Source organism: Camelus ferus, chromosome 7 (assembly GCF_009834535.1).
Source record: "Camelus ferus isolate YT-003-E chromosome 7, BCGSAC_Cfer_1.0, whole genome shotgun sequence".
Lineage (NCBI taxonomy): Eukaryota > Metazoa > Chordata > Mammalia > Artiodactyla > Camelidae > Camelus > Camelus ferus.
In genome coordinates, this window is record NC_045702.1 from 41,218,720 (window position 1) to 41,238,357 (window position 19,638).

The 19,638-nt window shown below is 37.1% G+C and overlaps 1 protein-coding gene across 4 annotated transcripts in view; it reads right to left on the bottom strand.

Moving 5' to 3' along the window:
* The window catches only part of PLEKHA8 (pleckstrin homology domain containing A8), a 51,571-nt gene that overhangs the window by 3,824 nt on the left and 28,109 nt on the right, over positions 1 to 19,638 (bottom strand). For all 4 annotated transcript variants that reach the window (XM_032483781.1, XM_032483782.1, XM_006185486.2 and 1 more), the window contains 8 exons: positions 19,178 to 19,218; positions 17,543 to 17,700; positions 15,493 to 15,652; positions 15,000 to 15,085; positions 11,775 to 11,833; positions 11,250 to 11,380; positions 10,547 to 10,617; positions 1,832 to 1,893 (listed from right to left, as the gene is read on the bottom strand). In XM_032483781.1, the coding sequence (XP_032339672.1) occupies positions 1,832 to 1,893; positions 10,547 to 10,617; positions 11,250 to 11,380; positions 11,775 to 11,833; positions 15,000 to 15,085; positions 15,493 to 15,652; positions 17,543 to 17,700; positions 19,178 to 19,218 (768 nt within the window). The remainder of the gene's footprint in view (positions 1 to 1,831; positions 1,894 to 10,546; positions 10,618 to 11,249; positions 11,381 to 11,774; positions 11,834 to 14,999; positions 15,086 to 15,492; positions 15,653 to 17,542; positions 17,701 to 19,177; positions 19,219 to 19,638) is intronic.

Genomic DNA, 19,638 nt, shown 5'->3' on the forward strand with positions numbered 1-19,638 from the left:
ATAAAAATAGACATCTATAAATAGATATATATTTATATAAAAATATAAAATGAAATAGAACAATATTGAAAGGAATATATAAAAATATTTGAAAATAAGAGCTAGGAAGGTAAAACACAAAAATGTTAAAAAATGATTATCATAGAGTGGTGAAAATATGGACAATTTAAACTTCTCCCCTTCCTATTCTTATATGATTTCTAAAAGTTTTTTACAATGAATCTAAATTACTGTATATTGGGGAAAATGCTATAAGTTAAAAAGTTTTTTGATACTCATGTTTGTGACAAATTTTGTTATAGCTGCATCCTTGTTGGCAACATCTCTTGGATCATCACTATTTTAGGATCAAACTCAGCCTTCTAAACTGAAAAAAAAAAAACAAAACAAAACCCCAAACTACATTTACGTTTCTTATAAAGCGTACAACTCAATGATTTTATGCTGTGTCATCTAACCAAGGGAACTTGGGTGTCAGGCACCTGCAAGCAATCACAGTATTTACTCAGGGAGATCAATGAATGTAGCAGCATCCTCTACTTAATTTCTCCCTGGCAGCTTCTCAGTTATTCTGTCTTCACTGTAGAGAGCTGTGATGTGGGCGATAAGCACCAGCCTTGGAGACAGCAACCTGGGCTCTGCCACTGCCTCACTCTGGGACTGGAACTAACAGTTCTGAACTTGTAAAATAGTGGGACTTAATCCTGAGGATTGCCAAAGATAATGAACACAGAAGTACCTGGCACAGTGCCTGATACACAGTAAGTGTCCAACAGCCACATGGTAGCTATTACTGTTATTAAACATGCATTGAAGGTAAGCGTGAGCCGTTTGTGGCTGCAACTGGCCTGGCTCCTATTCCAGTGAACAGTAGGATGGAGCTAGTCATCTCTATGCTTTCAGAGGTTTCACTTTCACTAAAATTTGATTTCTTCCATGGTAAATTCTTCCCACTTTCTTTATCTGCCTCCTAATAAATCATGACCTAAACAGTTCTTACGTTAGGCAAATGATGTCTCCCATGCTTTAAATTAGTAAACGACATCATTCTGGAGGCTGTTTTGAATCCCTGACCTTCCCCAAAACACTCTCATTCTATGGCATTTCCTATTGTACCACTACATAAGACTCCGTCTTTTCATGGCTGCATCTAAGGCTGACCCCTCCCCAGACAGGAGGATCACAGAGTATTACTGCGGACATAAAGGGGACATCTATTCCTGCTACTTTACAAAGCAGGCTAAGTGATCTGTCTAGGGGGCTAGGATTCCCAAGTGTGTGTTCATCCTAGGTCACGCAGGGAAGGAGGCAGTGGTAGGTAACAGGGGCTAAAACATATGAATACAAACACCTCCACAAAGAAAATAACAGGGTGAGAAGAGATTTCCTAGCCCTAGCCACTGGCAACCCAGGTCAGTTAATATTTGAGAAAAAAATTCAATTTAGGAAAAAAATATCTACTAAAATCTGAGAATTAACAGGACTGACTACAGGCAGCAGAGGGAGCTATGGGCTTGAAACTGCCACCAGGTTCCCTTCAAAGGGTGAGCATCTGGCAGCTTCCTGCACTGACACTCTTCACTGCCCTATCAGACAGGCACCCACTTTCGAGACAAGTCTCCACAGGAACTGGGTAAGGTGACGCACACTCTGTCTCGCCTCACCTTTCAATGCCAACATTTCCACCCAACAAAAGACCTACAGACTTAAATGAAATAAGCAACTGTTTGTTCTTACTCTCAAAAACAAAGCAAACAGAAGCACCACACAATACAAAGCAAAACAACTAGCCATGACCATGAGAACATTAGGAGGCAGAAAGCTTACTTACCGCAAAAACCCCTCGAACTACCCAGCCATGGTGTTGCCGTAACGTTTTACCATATGCATTATCTTGAAGAGAAGAAAAACTCCATGAGGAACAATTTCATTAGAATTTGACATGCTATTTTTATCATGTCCTTTCTAATGTATGTAGTAGCACATTCCTCCTGGTATTAGAAACTGATGAAAAAACTTGAATTACAAGATCATTTATCCCACAGGTCCTGAGTAGGAAAATAGTCTGCACAGATTTTTAAAAGAAAAATTGGTATTTCCATTCTTACTCTGAGTCAGAATATCCAAACTTCAGCTTATTACCATAGTTGGAAAATTCAGTATAAATATGCCAAGTAAAGAGGGAAGAAAGGATATTAGAGAATAGAGACTAAATACAATTTAAAAAATACACCATAAAAATATAAAAACACAGTTCCTTGAAATGTTGGGTGACCCAGAGCCAGTCCCTTCGCCAGCCTCTTTAACCATCTGTTCCTGCTTTGTAAAATGATCTCTAAGGTTCTCTTCGAATCTAACATTCTATTGTGGGATGTCAAATGTTTGTCCCAGATGTCCCTATGACCCTGATATACAGTATTAAAGCTAGAAACCTTTAAAATCATTATGGAAAGAGTGGCTTGAAATTATTAAGCTAGTTATAAATTAACTGATGAGGCCGATTAATAAAAATCATTCATATCCTTGTCTTTAAAGATAAAAAAACTATTACCTTTGCCCGAATGTGTTTTAAGAGATTTAAAAACTGCTATATAATTTTAATTACAAAAAAAAATCTCAAGAATAAGATGACTGCATTTTATGCAAGGGATGTGTTCCCGAAGGCTTTGAATAATTCAATATATGCAAAATTCAAAACTGATTTTTCTATAGGAGTAAAGGCACTCTCAGGAGGCACAGCTCTACATCACCTCTACATCACAGCGCATTTTTATTTCAATCCTCCATTTTATTTTCTCAGCGTCATCTCCAGTGGTCTACAGAGTGCTCACATTCCTCAATTACAGCACAGAGTGTCATGGGGGTTGTTTGACCTTTGTCATGTTTTACCACATCTAAATTTTATTCCAAGCTTATTTATTTTCATGTGCTAGCTTCAGCACTGGTATAAGCACCACCACCATTTAATCAATGACTGGGAGACACTATAGTAGAATATAAAAACATTTTAAATTATAACAAGATCAGATGTTAAAATAACAAAAAAGCAAGCACCGAAACCACAACCACAAGTTCCTATGTAGTAAAAAAAAAAAAAAAAAAAAAAAAATGTAGTTCACAGAACACTGCCAAAGGACATCAGGTATCTGCATTTTACTGGGCAAAATGGTGCTGCCATGTGGTTTACAGTTCATACAAGCCCTCTAGCTATGAAATGATGAAATTCTTGTCCACTTCTATTTTTAAAATTTGGGTGAGGTTTTATTGATACTTTAGCATACCATACTATCAATTTTACATAATTTAAGTTTGCATAAAGTACAATTGTATTTTATATAAAAGAAGACTGTACATTTGAAATATAACAGATTTCCCTGGCTATCTAAAGTTTTAGAAACAGGTTGAAATGCCAGCATCCAGTGTGGTAAAGCTAAAGCAGAAATGATAAAAATCAGTAAATTCAAGTGGAGAAAGGACTCTTACAAACAGTCTAAAGGAGAACTCAAGATTAAATTTAACCTTTTTCTTAGGAGAACAGTCTGAATAGACTACGGCATTGTCAAAGATACAAGTCTTCAACGTAAGCCACACTTAAAACCTATCCAATTCTCTGAGGGGACAGATGGTATCAGGGACACTTCAGATGGTATGGAAGACCTCAGTGAAGAAACGGTTGCTAGCACACAGTGTATAGTGTAGACAGGCAGAAATACCAGGCACCGTGTCTGAGGTAAATCAGCAAGACAGTCAACCTTCCAGCCATCTAAGAAGCCATGTGAGCTGGCAAGATAGTGTACAGATCCACGGAAAGCATCCTGAGGTGACTTACAGAGGTGAGATAGTGGGAACACTTTCTTGTGATCCTAATCCAGGCAAGGTATTAAATGCTATTAAAAGTAAACAGATGAAATTCAGTGCCATTAAAACCTGCTGGTGGACATCCATGATGGAACAGCTGCTCCATTCACCCAGAATTTAGTGAGAGTCTACCACACACTCCATACTACGCAAGGCAGCAGGGATCTTTGGGTGATTTGAACTCAGTCCCCTGCCCTCAGGAAGTTCACTGGCTTATAAGAGAGCCAGCCTTTGACAAATCACTATTATGCAAATTGTCAACTGCTATAATAGAGATCTGTACCCAGTGCTACAGGAATGGAAAGAGAGAGATAAATCCAGCTTCGGAGTACAGGGAACAAAGATAATTCTCCAAAGGGGTCTCAAAGGCTGGGTAGGGCAGAGAAAAGGGTGGGGGCCAGGGCTTCAGACAGAGGAAGCTACATGGAGTTGTGAGAGATGGTGGCATGAAGGGGAAACAGGGCTGAAGATCACTGGGCCTGGAGCCAAATTGTGAGCACCTTTTGATGCCATGTCAAGGATCTGAACTTCCTACCTGAGGCACAGTGGTAATTTAAAAAAAAAAATACTTACTGCTTTTTTTTTTTTTTCCTTTCTGATTTCACAAATACTGCATGCTCATTGTTAAAAATATGGAAAATACAAAAAGGGAGGAACTAAAGAAACCTGTAATCATGCCTCCCAGAGATAACCACAATGGAAATTCTGGAGGCATATTTCCTTAAGTCTTTTTTCCTATACACACAGTATTATTTTCTTCTACTAACAGTCATGATCACCCTGATCTGGAACTGTGGTAAGGAAATAAAAAGAGAGACACATTTCTTTACGGTACGCAGCAAACATCGCTGACTGCTGTCCTGGTCTCTGAGCCTTCAGCTCAAGCTCACGTGGCAGACAAAGTACCTGTTATATACGGGCTCTGGATCAGGTGTGACTCCAACCTTACAGACTTTCTACTTTTCTTACACTTTGCCAGTGAAGTCAACCATTCAAAAAGGCCCAGAAACCTTCCTGCACGTCTCCTTCTATGGGACAGCAGAAAAACAAGGATGCTAAGAGTCCAAATAGCATGGGCAGCCTGGTCTAAGGAAGAGTGTTTGTGCAGCAGCACAATCCAGGCCCTTCTAGGCGGCGGCTGTCTGTGCTGTGCCTGCACCTAGCCGAAGACGAGTCCCACCAGGCAAAACGCGGGCCGAGCAGTCTAATGAGAGAAGAGGGAGTCCGAGAATTTAGTCTGGGTCCTGACCCAGACCTAGGAAGGCCACTGCTGCAATTTAAAACCAACAAATAAAATAAAACTCGTTAAAAAAAACAAGAAAAGAAAAAGACCTGACAAAAGTCCTTAGCTGACTTCTAGGGCTGCAAATATCTCTGCCACGTGATGCTGCATTAAAATAAAATGAAGTCTAAGCCTGACCTATTTTGGTTACCTAGAGAAGATTAGATAATGAAATACATTAATCTTCACTGAAATACCCACTCATTATCATAATGCATGTTCTATAATCTGGAAGTATTTTTGGCCTCTGAAAGACATAAATGATACCCTTCTCCCAGTTCTTTGAGATGTGTCAGTTCCTTAGAAACAGAGTCAAAATTTCTGAGTAGGAAGTATTAATAGGCACCTTGCCTAATTCTCTTCCTTTTACAAATGAAAAAATAGAAAACCCAAAGAGATCATTACTTGCCCAGGTCACAAAGCTAAAAAAAATGAGAACTTGGGGCATTCTTGTCACATTAAACCATTCTGACAAAAACTAATGTTTATTCTTTGTGACAATATAAAATAATGAAAAATTTTAAATGTGCCTTTTTCTAGCCATTTTTTGAAAAAATTGGAATCTTATTCTATTTATGGAAACAACACACTGATTTCTTTACTAGTTACTTGGAAACTTTCTCAGGTATTTAGAGATTATGCCTAAACCTGTTACAGCATCTGAGCGAGAACACTTTCCATTACTATTAGTGGATAACTATTCTGTCCAGGAACAGAACATACAACAGTGTCTCTCTATTGTAAATCTAGAATCAGTAAGGATTTGTAAAGTTCCTTTGGGCTGTAAGACAGGACAAAGGAGAAACACAAATCGAAGTTTTAGGAGAGAGCTTGGGAAGTAGATAAGCAAAGCCAGAAAAGGTGGAATCAATCATTCACTGAGCCCAGGAAACCATGATCATCTCAGCTTTGCAAATGAACTAAACTAGGCAGTCCTTAGGCAAGAATCAGGAACCAAGGAAGGTCTGAAAATGACTAAGCAGTGAATAAATCTGAAAATACTCGGTGAAAAAGGAAGAATGTGTATAGTATGACACCATGTACGTGAGTTTAAAATATGCAATACAATATTAGGTACTGTTTATGGATATATATATATAGTAAAAGTATAAAAACACTCATTATATGATGATAAACTACATATTCAGGATGAAGATCTCAGGAAATAATGTGGTCACAAGGTGGTAGATGGTATTGTATTTGTATATTTGGTCAAATGGTAGATATCCGACATAATTTTAAAAACACTACTAGTAGGAAACTACCCTCAAATTCCTTATAGTGACTAAGCTTCAGGCAAAATGAATTGTATGGCAAAAGCCAACTCAATAACCAGTTGACAGAGACAAACAAGTACCCAGAAATATCCTTTGTTACCTTCAGGCACCATGGAGATGAAAACTTGTATTGTAAACCAATTCTGCCATTAGAGGCATATGCTGTGAATAGTCCTGGAGACGGCATGACTCGATTCATATTCCTCAGTATGTTCAGAATAATTAGTAAAGTTATGACTTGGTGTCAAATATCTGATTAAGAGTTCTGACTTTCTCTCTTACAGCTCTCCTTGACTGTGAAAGCCTTTCATATTAAATACGTAACTAAGTATCCTTTAAATTTTCTTCTATTCTGGTGCTAGAGATCTTGGTTAGGTTAATGTGACCTGACATTTAAGGAATCTTTCTGAGGCGAGGGATGCGGCAATATGCTATCCCGCTGAGGGAACAGTGCAGAGCCCGTAACATTTAGGACAATGGTGCATGAAATGGCAGAGCAACTTTTCTTCCTTTTACTTACAAGGATGCTTTCTAAAGGCTCTTTTTGATGTGGCATCTGGGAATGGAGGGGTTCAGCTACAGGGTGGACCATTAAACATATTTGCCTTGTGTGCCCAACTCTTCCCTTAGAATGGTCTCTAGAGAATGTCAGAGGACTCTTGAGTTCACAGCAGCTTGTGGCATGAGACCACCCAAAATATTCCATTTTGACCATCATTATGGGGAATCCAAGTGATGACTCAAATCAAAAAGAGGCAGCATAAAGGCCAAGCCCAGATGCTGAAAACTCATTCTAGGTCACAGAACTGCAGCAATACCATGACTATTCATGCATCTTCCAGAGAGTTAATAGATGTCAGGGCTTCCACTGTGTCATTTAGGACTTTTCAGTATCATCTCCCATTTCCAAAGCCATTAAGATTATACAAGTTTTATGAGCATTTACATCAAAATCTTTCTTAAGCAGCATTTTCAAATTCAGGGGTGCCATCCAAGATTTATCCTTAATTTATTCCTACTAACTGTTTCGATGTTCTGAGATTAGAAAAATTTCCAGTCATTGGAGAACCAGCTAATGATCATGAAAAGGAGGCAAAATTAACTGATGCTATGGCTAACTAATTCCAGCCTTCAAATGCAGTCAAAATTCCCAGATAACAAAAATGTAGCCTAGTGACAGGTGAGTGTCAACATCTCAGCTCTAGATGAACGGGTCTCAAACGTTACATGGATTAAAGTCACTTGAATGATATGTGAACACATGTATCGCTGAGCCCCACCTTGGAGTTTCTGAGTCAGTAGATGTCAGGTGGGACTTGGTAGTCTGTATTTCTGTAAGTTTCCAGGTGATGAAGATGCTGGGTTCTTGGACCACTTTGAGAACCACTGACCTAGATTTGAGACACTAAGGAAGATACTTACTCTCTCTAAACCTCAGTTTACTTGCTGTAAAAGGGGCTTATTCAGAAGATTAAGTGAAATGTTTATGGAGAACCTAGTGTCACCCCAACACTGGGTGCTCTATAAATGGTAGCTGTTATTACAATAACTCAAAATCAATTTTAGAATTTAAAAAATGTAAGCTAATTTGCCTATCTATGGCATATAAATTGCACATACCTTCTCTTTTACCTGTATACCCAAACTCCCTCATTTTAGACAAGATACCAGTCTTATAATGGCTGTGATTTCAAAATGAGAAAAAAGAAGCCATTTATCCAGAAGAAATACGCATCAAGGAGTCTGTGAGTTCTGAATAGTTAATGTGTAAACATTTCTCATAAAGCTCTCTTTGTCTGCACAGAGTTTACTGTGCCTATGTCTAGAGGGGAAGAGGGTGGTTAGGGGAACTTTCTCCACATTGAACAGCAGCAGGAAACTAGGGATCCCCATAAGCAAAGATGATCTAAATCATGAAATCCTCAGAAATAATCCTGAGCATCAGGATGACTAAAATTTATAGTCCTCTTTTCCTTTCCACTGAAAGTAGTCCATAGGGGAAGACAGAGAAGGAAAAGCTGAAATTGGCTGTAATTATTTCAGTTTTGAAGCAGCATTTACCCTTCAAGTCTCCTCTCTCTTCACAAAGTCAACATCTCCAGGCCCAGTCTCCAAATCAAGTAAAAGGTAGGGGAGGAAAAGGGGCAGCAGTAGGGATGGGGGCAAGGCAGAAAGGGAATATCCTTAACTTCCTCTCCACCTCCAAGGGCAAAGCTTTTCTTTTCACTTGCTTGTGTCCCTTCTACTCCACCCCAGCTCCAGCAGAGGGGTGATGAGATTAGCATTCCCCACTTCCCCTAACACAGATAGCCACAACAAAGCAGTAGCATCCTGTGACATGTGGAGTCTGCACACAGTGCTGAATTCCATATTTTCTGTGTTTCCTGCAGGTGGTGAAGTCTTCCTCCCAGTGTGAAATTTCCATACTAAGAAGTTAGTCTAGAGAGAAATTTCGGGCTTGGCAACTGAGTTTTGTAAACCTTCCATTTGTAGTTTGGGACAAATAAACCCCATTTTCTGGCAGGTTATCAACTTTGTATATCATGATGAAAATATAAACAATAATAGAAGCTAACCTCTACGAAGAGCTTATTATGTACCAATTTTCTAATCTTCTCACATGAATTAAACCTATTTAATCTTTACAACAATCTTACTAGGGAAATCAAATCATCATTCCCATTTTATAGATGAGGAAACTTAGGCACAGAAAGGTTAAGTAAATTGCCTAAGGGCACAACACAACAGTGTATTAAGTGGTGGAATCCAGAGAGCCCATGATCTTAATCACTCCATAGAGTAATAAAGTTTGATAGATACCCAAGAATCATGTTTCAGTACTGAAATCAGGACAGAGAGGGGAGAATATAACTGAGACTGTCCCAGAAATTCAGGGATGTATGAGAAATGCAGATAGCTCAGGGATATTGTGAGAGAAATGAGGACCTTTGAGGCAAGGACCCCAAAGTGACCCTGCTTCAGGTCCTTGGTGGTCTTAACATGCCTTTCAATCTTTCAGAATTTCTATTACCTAACCAATAGAAACAGGTTAATGTGAGGATTAAGTTTTCTAAATTTTTTATACGGTGTTACAGAAATATCAGCTTTTACTGTTTCTTGGCACATCAGTAAGTTTCTAGACAGGGAGACCTGGGAATATCACGAGGGGGCAAGATCTGTCAGGACTCATGATCCACAGAGAGGACTAATAAAAGGGAAAAGAACTTACCCCAACATGGACAAAATGCTGCAATGAATACTGGCTCCTTTTCCCCAACGAAGCATCTAATTCATTCATTTCAGTATTTGCAATCATGGCTGCTTAAAGCTTGACCCTGTGCTTCTCTACATCCTAATAAAGTTAATATGGAATTTCATTCCCATTGCCCACCCTGCCAAAGCCTCAATACCCATCCGGAAATGACTTCCTAGAGGCCAAGACTGAGAGTTCAGCCACTCTGTTAGGAGCACTGTGGAGATGCTTCCAAGTCGTCAATGTTTTCCAAAAGTGGTCTGATACATGCACTGATCCACCCACCTATCTACCCACCCATCCAATGTTTATTAAGCACCTATAATGCTCCAGTCACTGCATTAAGATGCTGAAGATATAGGACAATCTCCTTTGACCAAGGCCTTCATCCCAGTCTCAACTAGCACTACAAAAATGGGGCACTCAGGGCACTTGAAGAGTACAAGATGGTGACCAACCCTTCATCTCACTCCAGAGCAAATTCCCAGGGTTCCCCACACCCTCTCTTTTATGGTCTCCAAAACTAGCTTCTCTTTGGAAATTGATTATAGAAAACTACATAGTATCTCAAGATTATTTTAGGAAAAACTAGCTTCTTAAAATTATTAGGTTTTCCTATTAAGATTAAGAGATGGCTCTCTATTAATTTAGTTCTTCTTTAAGATACACTAATTTTTAATACATTAGATCTAGATTACCAGGTCACTACCTCACGGGTTATTTTTTAACAAAGCATGTAAGAAACAACTAATAAATAATAATGAAATTGAAAAGAAACAAAATCAAATCTTGAAAAACACACCCTATCTCCTCCTCCAGGGGTCTCCATTTCACATCTTATTCAATTAATCAATCAAAATGTGAAAAAACACTTACTCAGAGCTGTCTGGATGTCCTTTTCTCCATTTTTCACTTCTGTCAAAAATCCCTTCAAAAATTTGAGACCTCTAAAACAAAAAAGAGGAAGAAATATTCTTTTCAAAGTTCACTTATGTTGAATGGGTATAGAGAAATGGCAGGCGTCAGCTTCTTTTTCAGTAGTACCTTGGGCACAGCAATAAACAAGTGACATGGTAGTCCTTTCTGAGTTTCTCCCGTCATTCCCTTTAGCTTGCTCTAGACCCATCTAATGTGAAATACCTCAACAGTGGTTTTCAAAATGTGGTCCCAGGACAAGCCGCTTCATCATCACCTGGGAACTTGTTAGAAATGCAAATTCTGGGGCCCACTCCAGACTTACTGAATCAGAAACTCTGGGTTTGGGGTGGAGCAATGTGTTTTTTTAATAAGCCCTCCAGATAATTCTGATGCCACTAAAGTTTGTGATATACTGACTTAAAGACAAACCAATCAACTCTGTTGTCCTTTAAGAGTCCTATCTTACATTTCCTATTAACAATATTTATCACCATGAAGGGGAGGAGAAGCTGGTGTTCTATTCATCAGGCCTTTTAGAAAAGGCTGTACAGTTAGGTTATAGCCTTAACTCAGAAGTAGTCTCCTTTGCATAACAATTTTTTTGCCGGCAACATTTCAACTAAGCTGGATTTTGGCTGCTGCCCCAACCCTGCTGCCTTACCTCTTCAGCCACAAGAGGGCTTCTGTAGCTGAGTTCCTAACCTGGGCCACATCGGCCTCCACTTCATGCAGCACTATCTTCTGGAGGGTAGTAAACTCTTCCTTGTTGGTTATATACTTCTGATTTACCTTCTGCAGGAAAAGCAGGGAAACAATCTATGTTAAAAATGCTAAAGCAATCAAGCAAGGCAGTTTACTATGGAGACATAAGTGTGTCAAGCAGGCCTCTATTAGCTTCTTCCTTGTGTTTTCAAAGTAATGGGTGTTTAAAAATTATTTTTAATAATGTGTTTCTTTTATTTGAGAATTCTTATGAGGCTTATGCTAGAATTAAATAGTTAGTCTCAGGGTTTTAAACTACTGTTTTTAAAGTTTTTTTTAAAGTTTTTTCGTGAGAAACGTTCTCACAGCTGGCCTATACTTTTCATCCTGAGTATAAACTCAGCAATCATTTGTTTCTGAATGAAATTTCATGCAACTACTCCCTCCAAATACACAGTCTCTAGAGACAAGCTCAAATATTCACCTTAATATTTCCAACTAGATCCATTTTAACAGGAGCAAACACCGTAGGGCCAAGTTTGTCTAGAAGAAAAGATTGAAAATATCTTTGAAAAGGTAATTCTTTCAAGTGGAAAATATTCTTTATACTAACGACGGATTTAACAGATCCCCCTCCCCTCAACTTCCATTTTTTGCTTTTAAATCATTGTCTGAACATAACCTTCAAAGGCCTCTAGGACACTATCAACGACTTTTCCTATTGCACTGCTCTGAGGTGAGTAAGTATAATAAGGTCCGAAGGGCAGGGGAGGATAATCTTCTAAGTTTAGAACGCATGGTGTAATCCTTGGGCTGCACTGTCCAAAACGGTAGCCACTAGATGTGTGGCTATTGAGCAATTGCAATATACCTATTTCACACTGCAATTTACTGTAAGTGTAAATATATACCAGATTTCAATGACTTAGTACCCAAAAAGGAATGCAAAAATCTCATTAATGATTCTTTTATATTGATTCCATGTTGAGATGATATTTTGGATATATTAAATTAGAGAAAATACATTATTAAAATTAGTTTTCTCTGTTTTGCTTTGCTATTGTAATGTGCCTGCTAGAAATTCTGAAATTATATATGTGGTTTGAATATTTTTGTTGGGTAAGAGCAACTAAAAAAATTACACAAAGGGGTATAGCTAAAAAGTCGGAAAAGAAAATATAATAAAATTCTAAAAAATACCTGACTTTTCCAAAAGAAAGGCAGAAACAAACGTAGGTAACTAAAAAGCTAAAAGAGGAAATAAAATAGAATACTGAAAAAAAAATTGTTTAATTGGCTAGAAATCAAGAAAGGAGTAAAAAGGAACAAAGAACAGATGAGACAAATAGGAAATAAATAGCTAGATGGTACAAGCACAGAGCCAGACAGCAGGCTTAAATTCATCTAAACACTATAATTTACTACATTAATACAGTACAGGAAAAAACATGATAATTTCAATAAACATGGAAGATACATTTTGTAAAATTAACTCATTCATGATAATAAAAAACAACTCAACATACAAAAGTCAACAGCTATTAATGAACAATTGGAAAATGAAATACTTTTTATGATAGCACAAAAAAAATCTAAAATTTATTCCTACCAAAAGATGTGTAAAACTGCTACACTAAAAATTATACAGAACAATGTTGTGAAGAAAAGAAGACCTAAGTAAATGGAGAGATAAAGCACATTTGCAGATTGTAAGACTCAATGTAGTTTAATATGTCAATTCCTTACTAATTGGTTTACATATTCAATGTAATCCTAATCAAAATCCCAACAGGCTTTTTAATAGAAATTGAAAAGCTAAAATTTATATGGACATGCAAAAGACCTAGAAATGCCAAAATATCTTGTAAAAAAAGAACAAAACTGAAAGACTTAACATGTCTGATTTCCAGTCTTACTATAAAGGCACAGTAATTAAGATACTGTAGTACAAGCATAAGGAAAAAGAAACAAATCATTGGAACAGAAGAGAGTCCAGCAGACCCACATTTATACAGTCAATTGGTTTTCAAAAAGCTGCAGAAGTAATGCAAAAGGGAAAAGATATTTTTTCAGCAAATGGTTCCTGAACAACCAGACATAAGAAGAAGAAGAAAAAGGAGTCTCAACCCTTACCTGACATCACATACAAAAACTAATTCCAAGATGGATCATAAATGTAAGCATAAAATCAAAATTAAAGAGTGTAGACAATACAGGACACTATCTTTATGACCTTGGAGATAAACAAAGATTTCTTAGGACACTGAAAGCACTAACTGTAAAAGAAATAAAATCGATAAATTGGATTTCATGAAAATTAAAAACTCTGCTCTTCAAAAGAAATAAGCAAGCAATAGTCTGAGGGAAAACATTCATAATGAGTATCTACAAAGAAATGTTATCCAGAACATACAAAGAACTCTTACAGCTCAATAATAAAAAGAAAATTAACCAACTTTTAAAAATGGATTAAAGATTTGAACAGACTTCACAATGGAAGAGATAGCACTGGCCAATAATGAGATGAAAAAGTGCTCAATGTCATCAGTCATCAGGGAAATGCAAATTAAAGCCATAACAAGATAACACTAAACACTCACAAGAATGGCCAAAATCAAAAATACTGATACCACCAAGTGCTCGTGAAGATGTGAAGCAACAAGAATACTCATACACGGCTGCTGGAAGTGTACAATGGTGCAACCACTCCCTACAAAATTAAATATATAAACCCTATGAATCAGCAGTTTCACTCCCAGTTATTTACTCAAGAAAAATAACATACGTCCACAGTCACCAAAGCGTTCAGAGCAATTCCACTTATAATAGCCCCAAACAAGAAACTACCCAAATGTTAATCTGTAGGAGAATGAATAAACAAACTATGGTATACTCACTTAGCAGAATACTATTCACCAATAAAAAGGAATCAGCTACTGATACACGTAACAACAAAGATGAAAACATTATACCGAGAGAAAAAGCCAGATGCAAAAGAGTACGTAACATGATTTTATTTAAATGAAATTTTAGAACAGGCAAAACTAATCTATGGTGACAGAAATCAGAATGGTTGCCTTGGGCTGGGTGATGGGTTGGGGACTGACCGGAACAGGGAACATTCTGGGGTGATGAAAATATTCTCTGTCTTGATAAAGGTGTGGATTACATAGGTATATGTATTTCTCAAAAGTACCTGAATCTTAACAGTTAAGTTCTATATAAATTATACCTTGTTTTAAAAAAAAGATACATAATTAAATGGATTATACAGCAAATTTCAACACATTAGCAATTCTTAGTACTATAAAAGTAAATGCAATTTAAACTTAAATAAATTTATAATTTTTTTAAATCAGAAAAGTTTTAGCTGGTAAAATTTTTTCATAGTACCAATGGATTTGAAGGTCTATTCCTCAACTACTTTTGACTTCCTCTTTTTAACTACTATTTCTAGAAAACAGAATTCCCTTTTTTAATTACACAACTCTGAGATTGATATTTAGTCATAATTAGAAATGAAATGAGAATATGCAGTAATACTTAAGGCCACACAGTTTTAACTGTATGTGGCTGGTGATATAAAGAGGTAGGTAAGAAGAATGGTCACCGCACTGTATATGTATTTCAGGACATTTCTATTACAAAATAACTGCAATGAAATAGATTCTAGAGGCTAATGAATTTAAGGCAGATCCAGCAATCTTACCTAATACTGGAACCACAGCATAACACGATGCTAAGAATGCTTCTGTGGGAATGCCACTGTCTTCCAGAAGTTCAATGTCACTAAAGCTAAACAATTTGGTGATACAGAAGAGGAAAGATCGAAAATGCAACATTAGAACACTCTGCAGTTCAGAGAGTCATGAAAACAGCTGCCCCTCTGTAGGTCAAATCATTTAACCTGATTTCGCAAATATGCCCCAGTGATTATTTTTCTATTATAATACGATCTAATAAAAATCATTTTCCAAAGATAATCCACCAAAGCAAGCTAAAATTTGTTGACAGAGTGTGCTTGCACAATCCAATTCCTTCTTATCCACTGCTTCAGACAAGGTCAACAGTGAAGCAAATACTTGGTATATCATATTCTCCGTTCTGTTAGAATACGCTGTCACCTGAAAGGAACACCAGGATGGATTTCCCAGAAGAAAATCTGTATCCAGCTGTCAGTAATTTCAGAGAGTATAGAATACCTGGTGTTCATGGTACTAAAGAAAGTTGGGATAACTTCTTGGCCTTCTTCCCAGTGGGATTCTGGACAGCTGCCTGAGGAGTTTGGTTCTGGCTCTGCCACGTCGCTGTCATGATTTCCCAGGTTCACCTCTCCATCTTCCTTTGTTATTTCCCCTTGGACTGCAAAGTACAAGATACCTATTACTAACGTTTTATTTTATTATAAAAAGTAATATATATATACATACATATATATGGGTGTGTATGTATATTGCTGAACATTTCTAACCCAGAAAAGTATACAGAAAGAAAACTTAGGGAAATACTATACACATACATATACACATATAAACAAAATTGGGTTTAAATATATGCAGATTTTTATCCTGCTTGCTTTCACCGAACAGTACATCAGGAATATTTTCATTATCATTCAGTACTCTTCAAAACATGATTTAAAAAAAACCATGTAGTACTGTATCATGCTTATATGAAGGGCATTTGGTGGTTTCTAAAATTTTAGTATTATAAATACAGTTGCTCCTCATTATTAGTGTGTTCTGCATCTGTGGATTTGTCTTCTTGTAAAGTTTACTCATAATACTAAAATCAATGCTTGTGGAAATTTGTAGTCATTTGTGGACATGTGCAGAGTGCTGAAAAAAATCTGAGTTACCTGCCATGCACGTTCCCAGGTGAGGTCAAACAACGTGAGACTCTGCCTTCTTGTTTCAGCTCCCATGTACACAAATATGTTTGTTTAGTGCCATGTCTTTTGCATTTTTGTGCATTTTATAGTTGATTTTGCTGTCTAAAAGGACCCCCAAGTGTAGTGCCATCTGACATTCCCAAGCACAAGGCTGTGATATGCCTTATGAAGAAAATACACGTGTTATGTCAGCTTATATAAGATAAGCTTCATTCAGGCATGAGTTATAGTGCTGTTGGCCATGGATTCAAAGTTAATGAATCAATAATATATATTAAACAAGGTGTCTTTAAACAGAAACACACATAAAACAACATGATGTACTGATCAGTTGATGAAAATGTGAAGAAAGGCTTGCAGGAACCTAACCGTGTATTTCCCCTAGGAGCCATGATTCAGTCTTCGCTAATTCAGTATCTGCAGTGACTTTACAGAGCATAACTGCCATGAATAATGAAAATTAACTGTAATGTCATAAAGAACATCCCTTCCACAGACATTTGTCCTTAAATATCATTATTCCCTGAGGACAAATTCCTAGAATAAAATTACTGGGTCAAGTAATAGTATTGTTTTAATAGAAATTCTCCTGTCTTTATTATTTACTCACAGGATGACACTTTAGCGATGCATAGATTGCTTGCTGCAAATTAACAGCTATGAAAATACCTCTTCTTCCCCAACTCATCAGAGATGAGGAAACTTTTTAAAAAAATTTGTTTCCAAAATACTTATTACACACTTACAACACAATTAAAAGCTCTAATACAGTTGTCTTGGACTGATCTGAAGTTGGTTTTAGTGCTTAGAGCCAATGGAATTAGTAAATTCAAAAGGGCAGGATTTTCAACTACAGGCTATTACCTGAAATTTGGGGATCTGGCCTGATGAACACAGAGAAAGCCAGGTGAAAACCTAATGGTGGCTGGTGAATTATGACATCCTCAGGCCTCACCAGAAACCAAGAGGATGGAAAACTGAACTGCTATAACTTTACACACTCTTTAGTCTCACATCATAGTCTAAGTTCAAGGGACTTTGAGATTCAGAGTGGAAGGCCAGTGAAATACTCATACTGTCTACAAAGTCAGCACAGACAGCTACAACTCACTGAAGCCCATGAATATTACAGCTAAGAACAGTGGGAAAATTCCTCTTCATTCTGTCTTTTCAACACAGGGGTCAGATGGGATGACAGAATGTTGTCAAGTGACCTGTTTACCTAACCAACATCTGCCTCAGAAGCCACCTTGGTATTCCTGTCTTGAGGTCAATCCCACAAGTGTCACATCATGGACAATGAATGAAACCCCCTCAACCCTTTTATTCAATGGTTTGCTTCAGACTTTTTTAGCTTTTACCTGTTATATTATCATCTGTATTTTCTTCACTTGATATGCTGCAATCTGTCTCTGCAGGTTTCAAACATAAGGAGCTCTTGTTTTTCATTAGGATTTCTTCATCATCATTTATTTCCATATTTAAAGATCCATTTTCAAAACTGTTTAACTCCATTTGCCTAAAATTTTTCAGAAGTTTGAAAAAAGCCCAGAAGTCCAATTAATTGGTAATAAACAGACTGCATAGATAGATCTTATTCTGAGGGATGGGGGAAGGGCTCACAATAACCAACTTCTTCTAACATTGATAAAAAAGTAGAATTATAAATCAAGTCAAGTCTCTCAGCCCCTGCCTGTGCTGGGAGCAGGCCTGTCTCCAGGCTGAAGTTCAGAAACCAAAGAGCCATTCTGGCTCTTCGTCACCTTCAGCTGATACAAACTTCCTGCTCCCCACCAGCAACAGGAAACAGTCATTGACAGCTCTTTGGTTTTCAATCGGTTTTTCTATAGTTACCACATTTAACACTTTCCTCACATTCCCCAGCTTCTTCCTGGGAGGTTTTCTGTCCCCAGCTCTCTAATCACTGGCCACTTTCATTTGTTTGCCTAGCATTTAACTGTCTAGAAGCCACAAGCTGCGGTCAGGAGAGAGTACTCCCTGCAACCTATGTCTGACAGAAAAAACCCAGAGGACACAATACATGCTGAGCATCTGTTGCTCTTCAGGGTAACAGAAAAGGCTACTTAATACACAACTAGAATAGCTGATTCTGTTAAAGGAACAGTCATAACATCTTATTATAAGTAACCAGACCCAGTCAAGTTAGAACAAAACCATTTTCTGCTTATAAGAATAAAGGAAAAAGGTCCAGGCTACATAGTGACTCTAGGAAAAGCATTTGTTTTCTAAAGAAATACTGTATTTCAACTTAGCAATTAAAAACGTAGGAGTATATTGATGAAATACCTCAAAAGAAAAAATAAATCTACAAAGGTGTTCCTAGTAGAAATATTTAGAACAGGAGAAAATTATTAACCAAATTGGGGAACAATTCTTGTACTAAAGAAGCAAACAACAGTACATCAGAAGATGAAATACTAAATAATAATTTGGAAGGACAAATACAGACTATGTCAAAATTCGGGAATGCTTATATGAAATAATAACTGAATAAAGACCCCAAATAATAGGAACACGACTGTGTAAATGTATTCTTTAAAAAATAGTTCAGATTTTGATATTAAGTTCTTTTTTTAACCTGTAAAGCTACCTAAAATATTTAATTTTTAAACAAAACAAAATAGCACTGTCTTTTCTGGATAAAAGCACACTTAAATTAATGCTCAGCTCCTCTGTTAGACAGGAGGTTCCAACACTCAGTACATCAGAGATTAAAAGTTACTAGATGTGATGTGTGAGATCCATATCCTGGGGAAATGCAAACATTTTCCCTAGTAGTCAGTGCAAAGGAAAGGTCTGCAATGCTTCAGGCTCACTCAAATGAGGAAAATCAGATACTGTTTCCTTTTGTTATCACCTCAAATCATGAGAAAAACCACCATATAATAAAAATATTCTTAAAAAAAACAAGAAATACCAATATCCTTAGTTTTATATTTTTAAAAAGATGGAAAAACAAAAAATTGTTACTGTACCTTTCCAATGAATTATGAATTGGCACAATAGGATGTTTCATCTTTAAAAGAAGCAAAGAAATGAAAGTTCACACGTTAAACTTCCAACAGAGCATATTTAGAGTTTTATTATATATGAAAGTGGTAAATATGACCATAATATACTGTCCCACTCAACAGGAACAATTTTAGGTCCTCCCCAAAGAGGGAATCATTAATCCCAACCAGTCTGTCATAGTTTTTCAAAGAAGGCTACCCAAATTTCTAGGAAAAAGGAAGATGGTCTTTCAAAGGGCCTAATTATGATAGTTAAATCCTTGGTGGTTAGCTTTCTTGTAATTACAGTTATGCTTATTAAACATTAATAAATGCCAAACTATGACACAGCATAGTATCAAACACTGGAAATATAAAGGAAAACAGTATGGGGTTCCTGCCCCTAAGGTAATTTCAATATAGAGTAAAGCTAAAACAGGAGATTG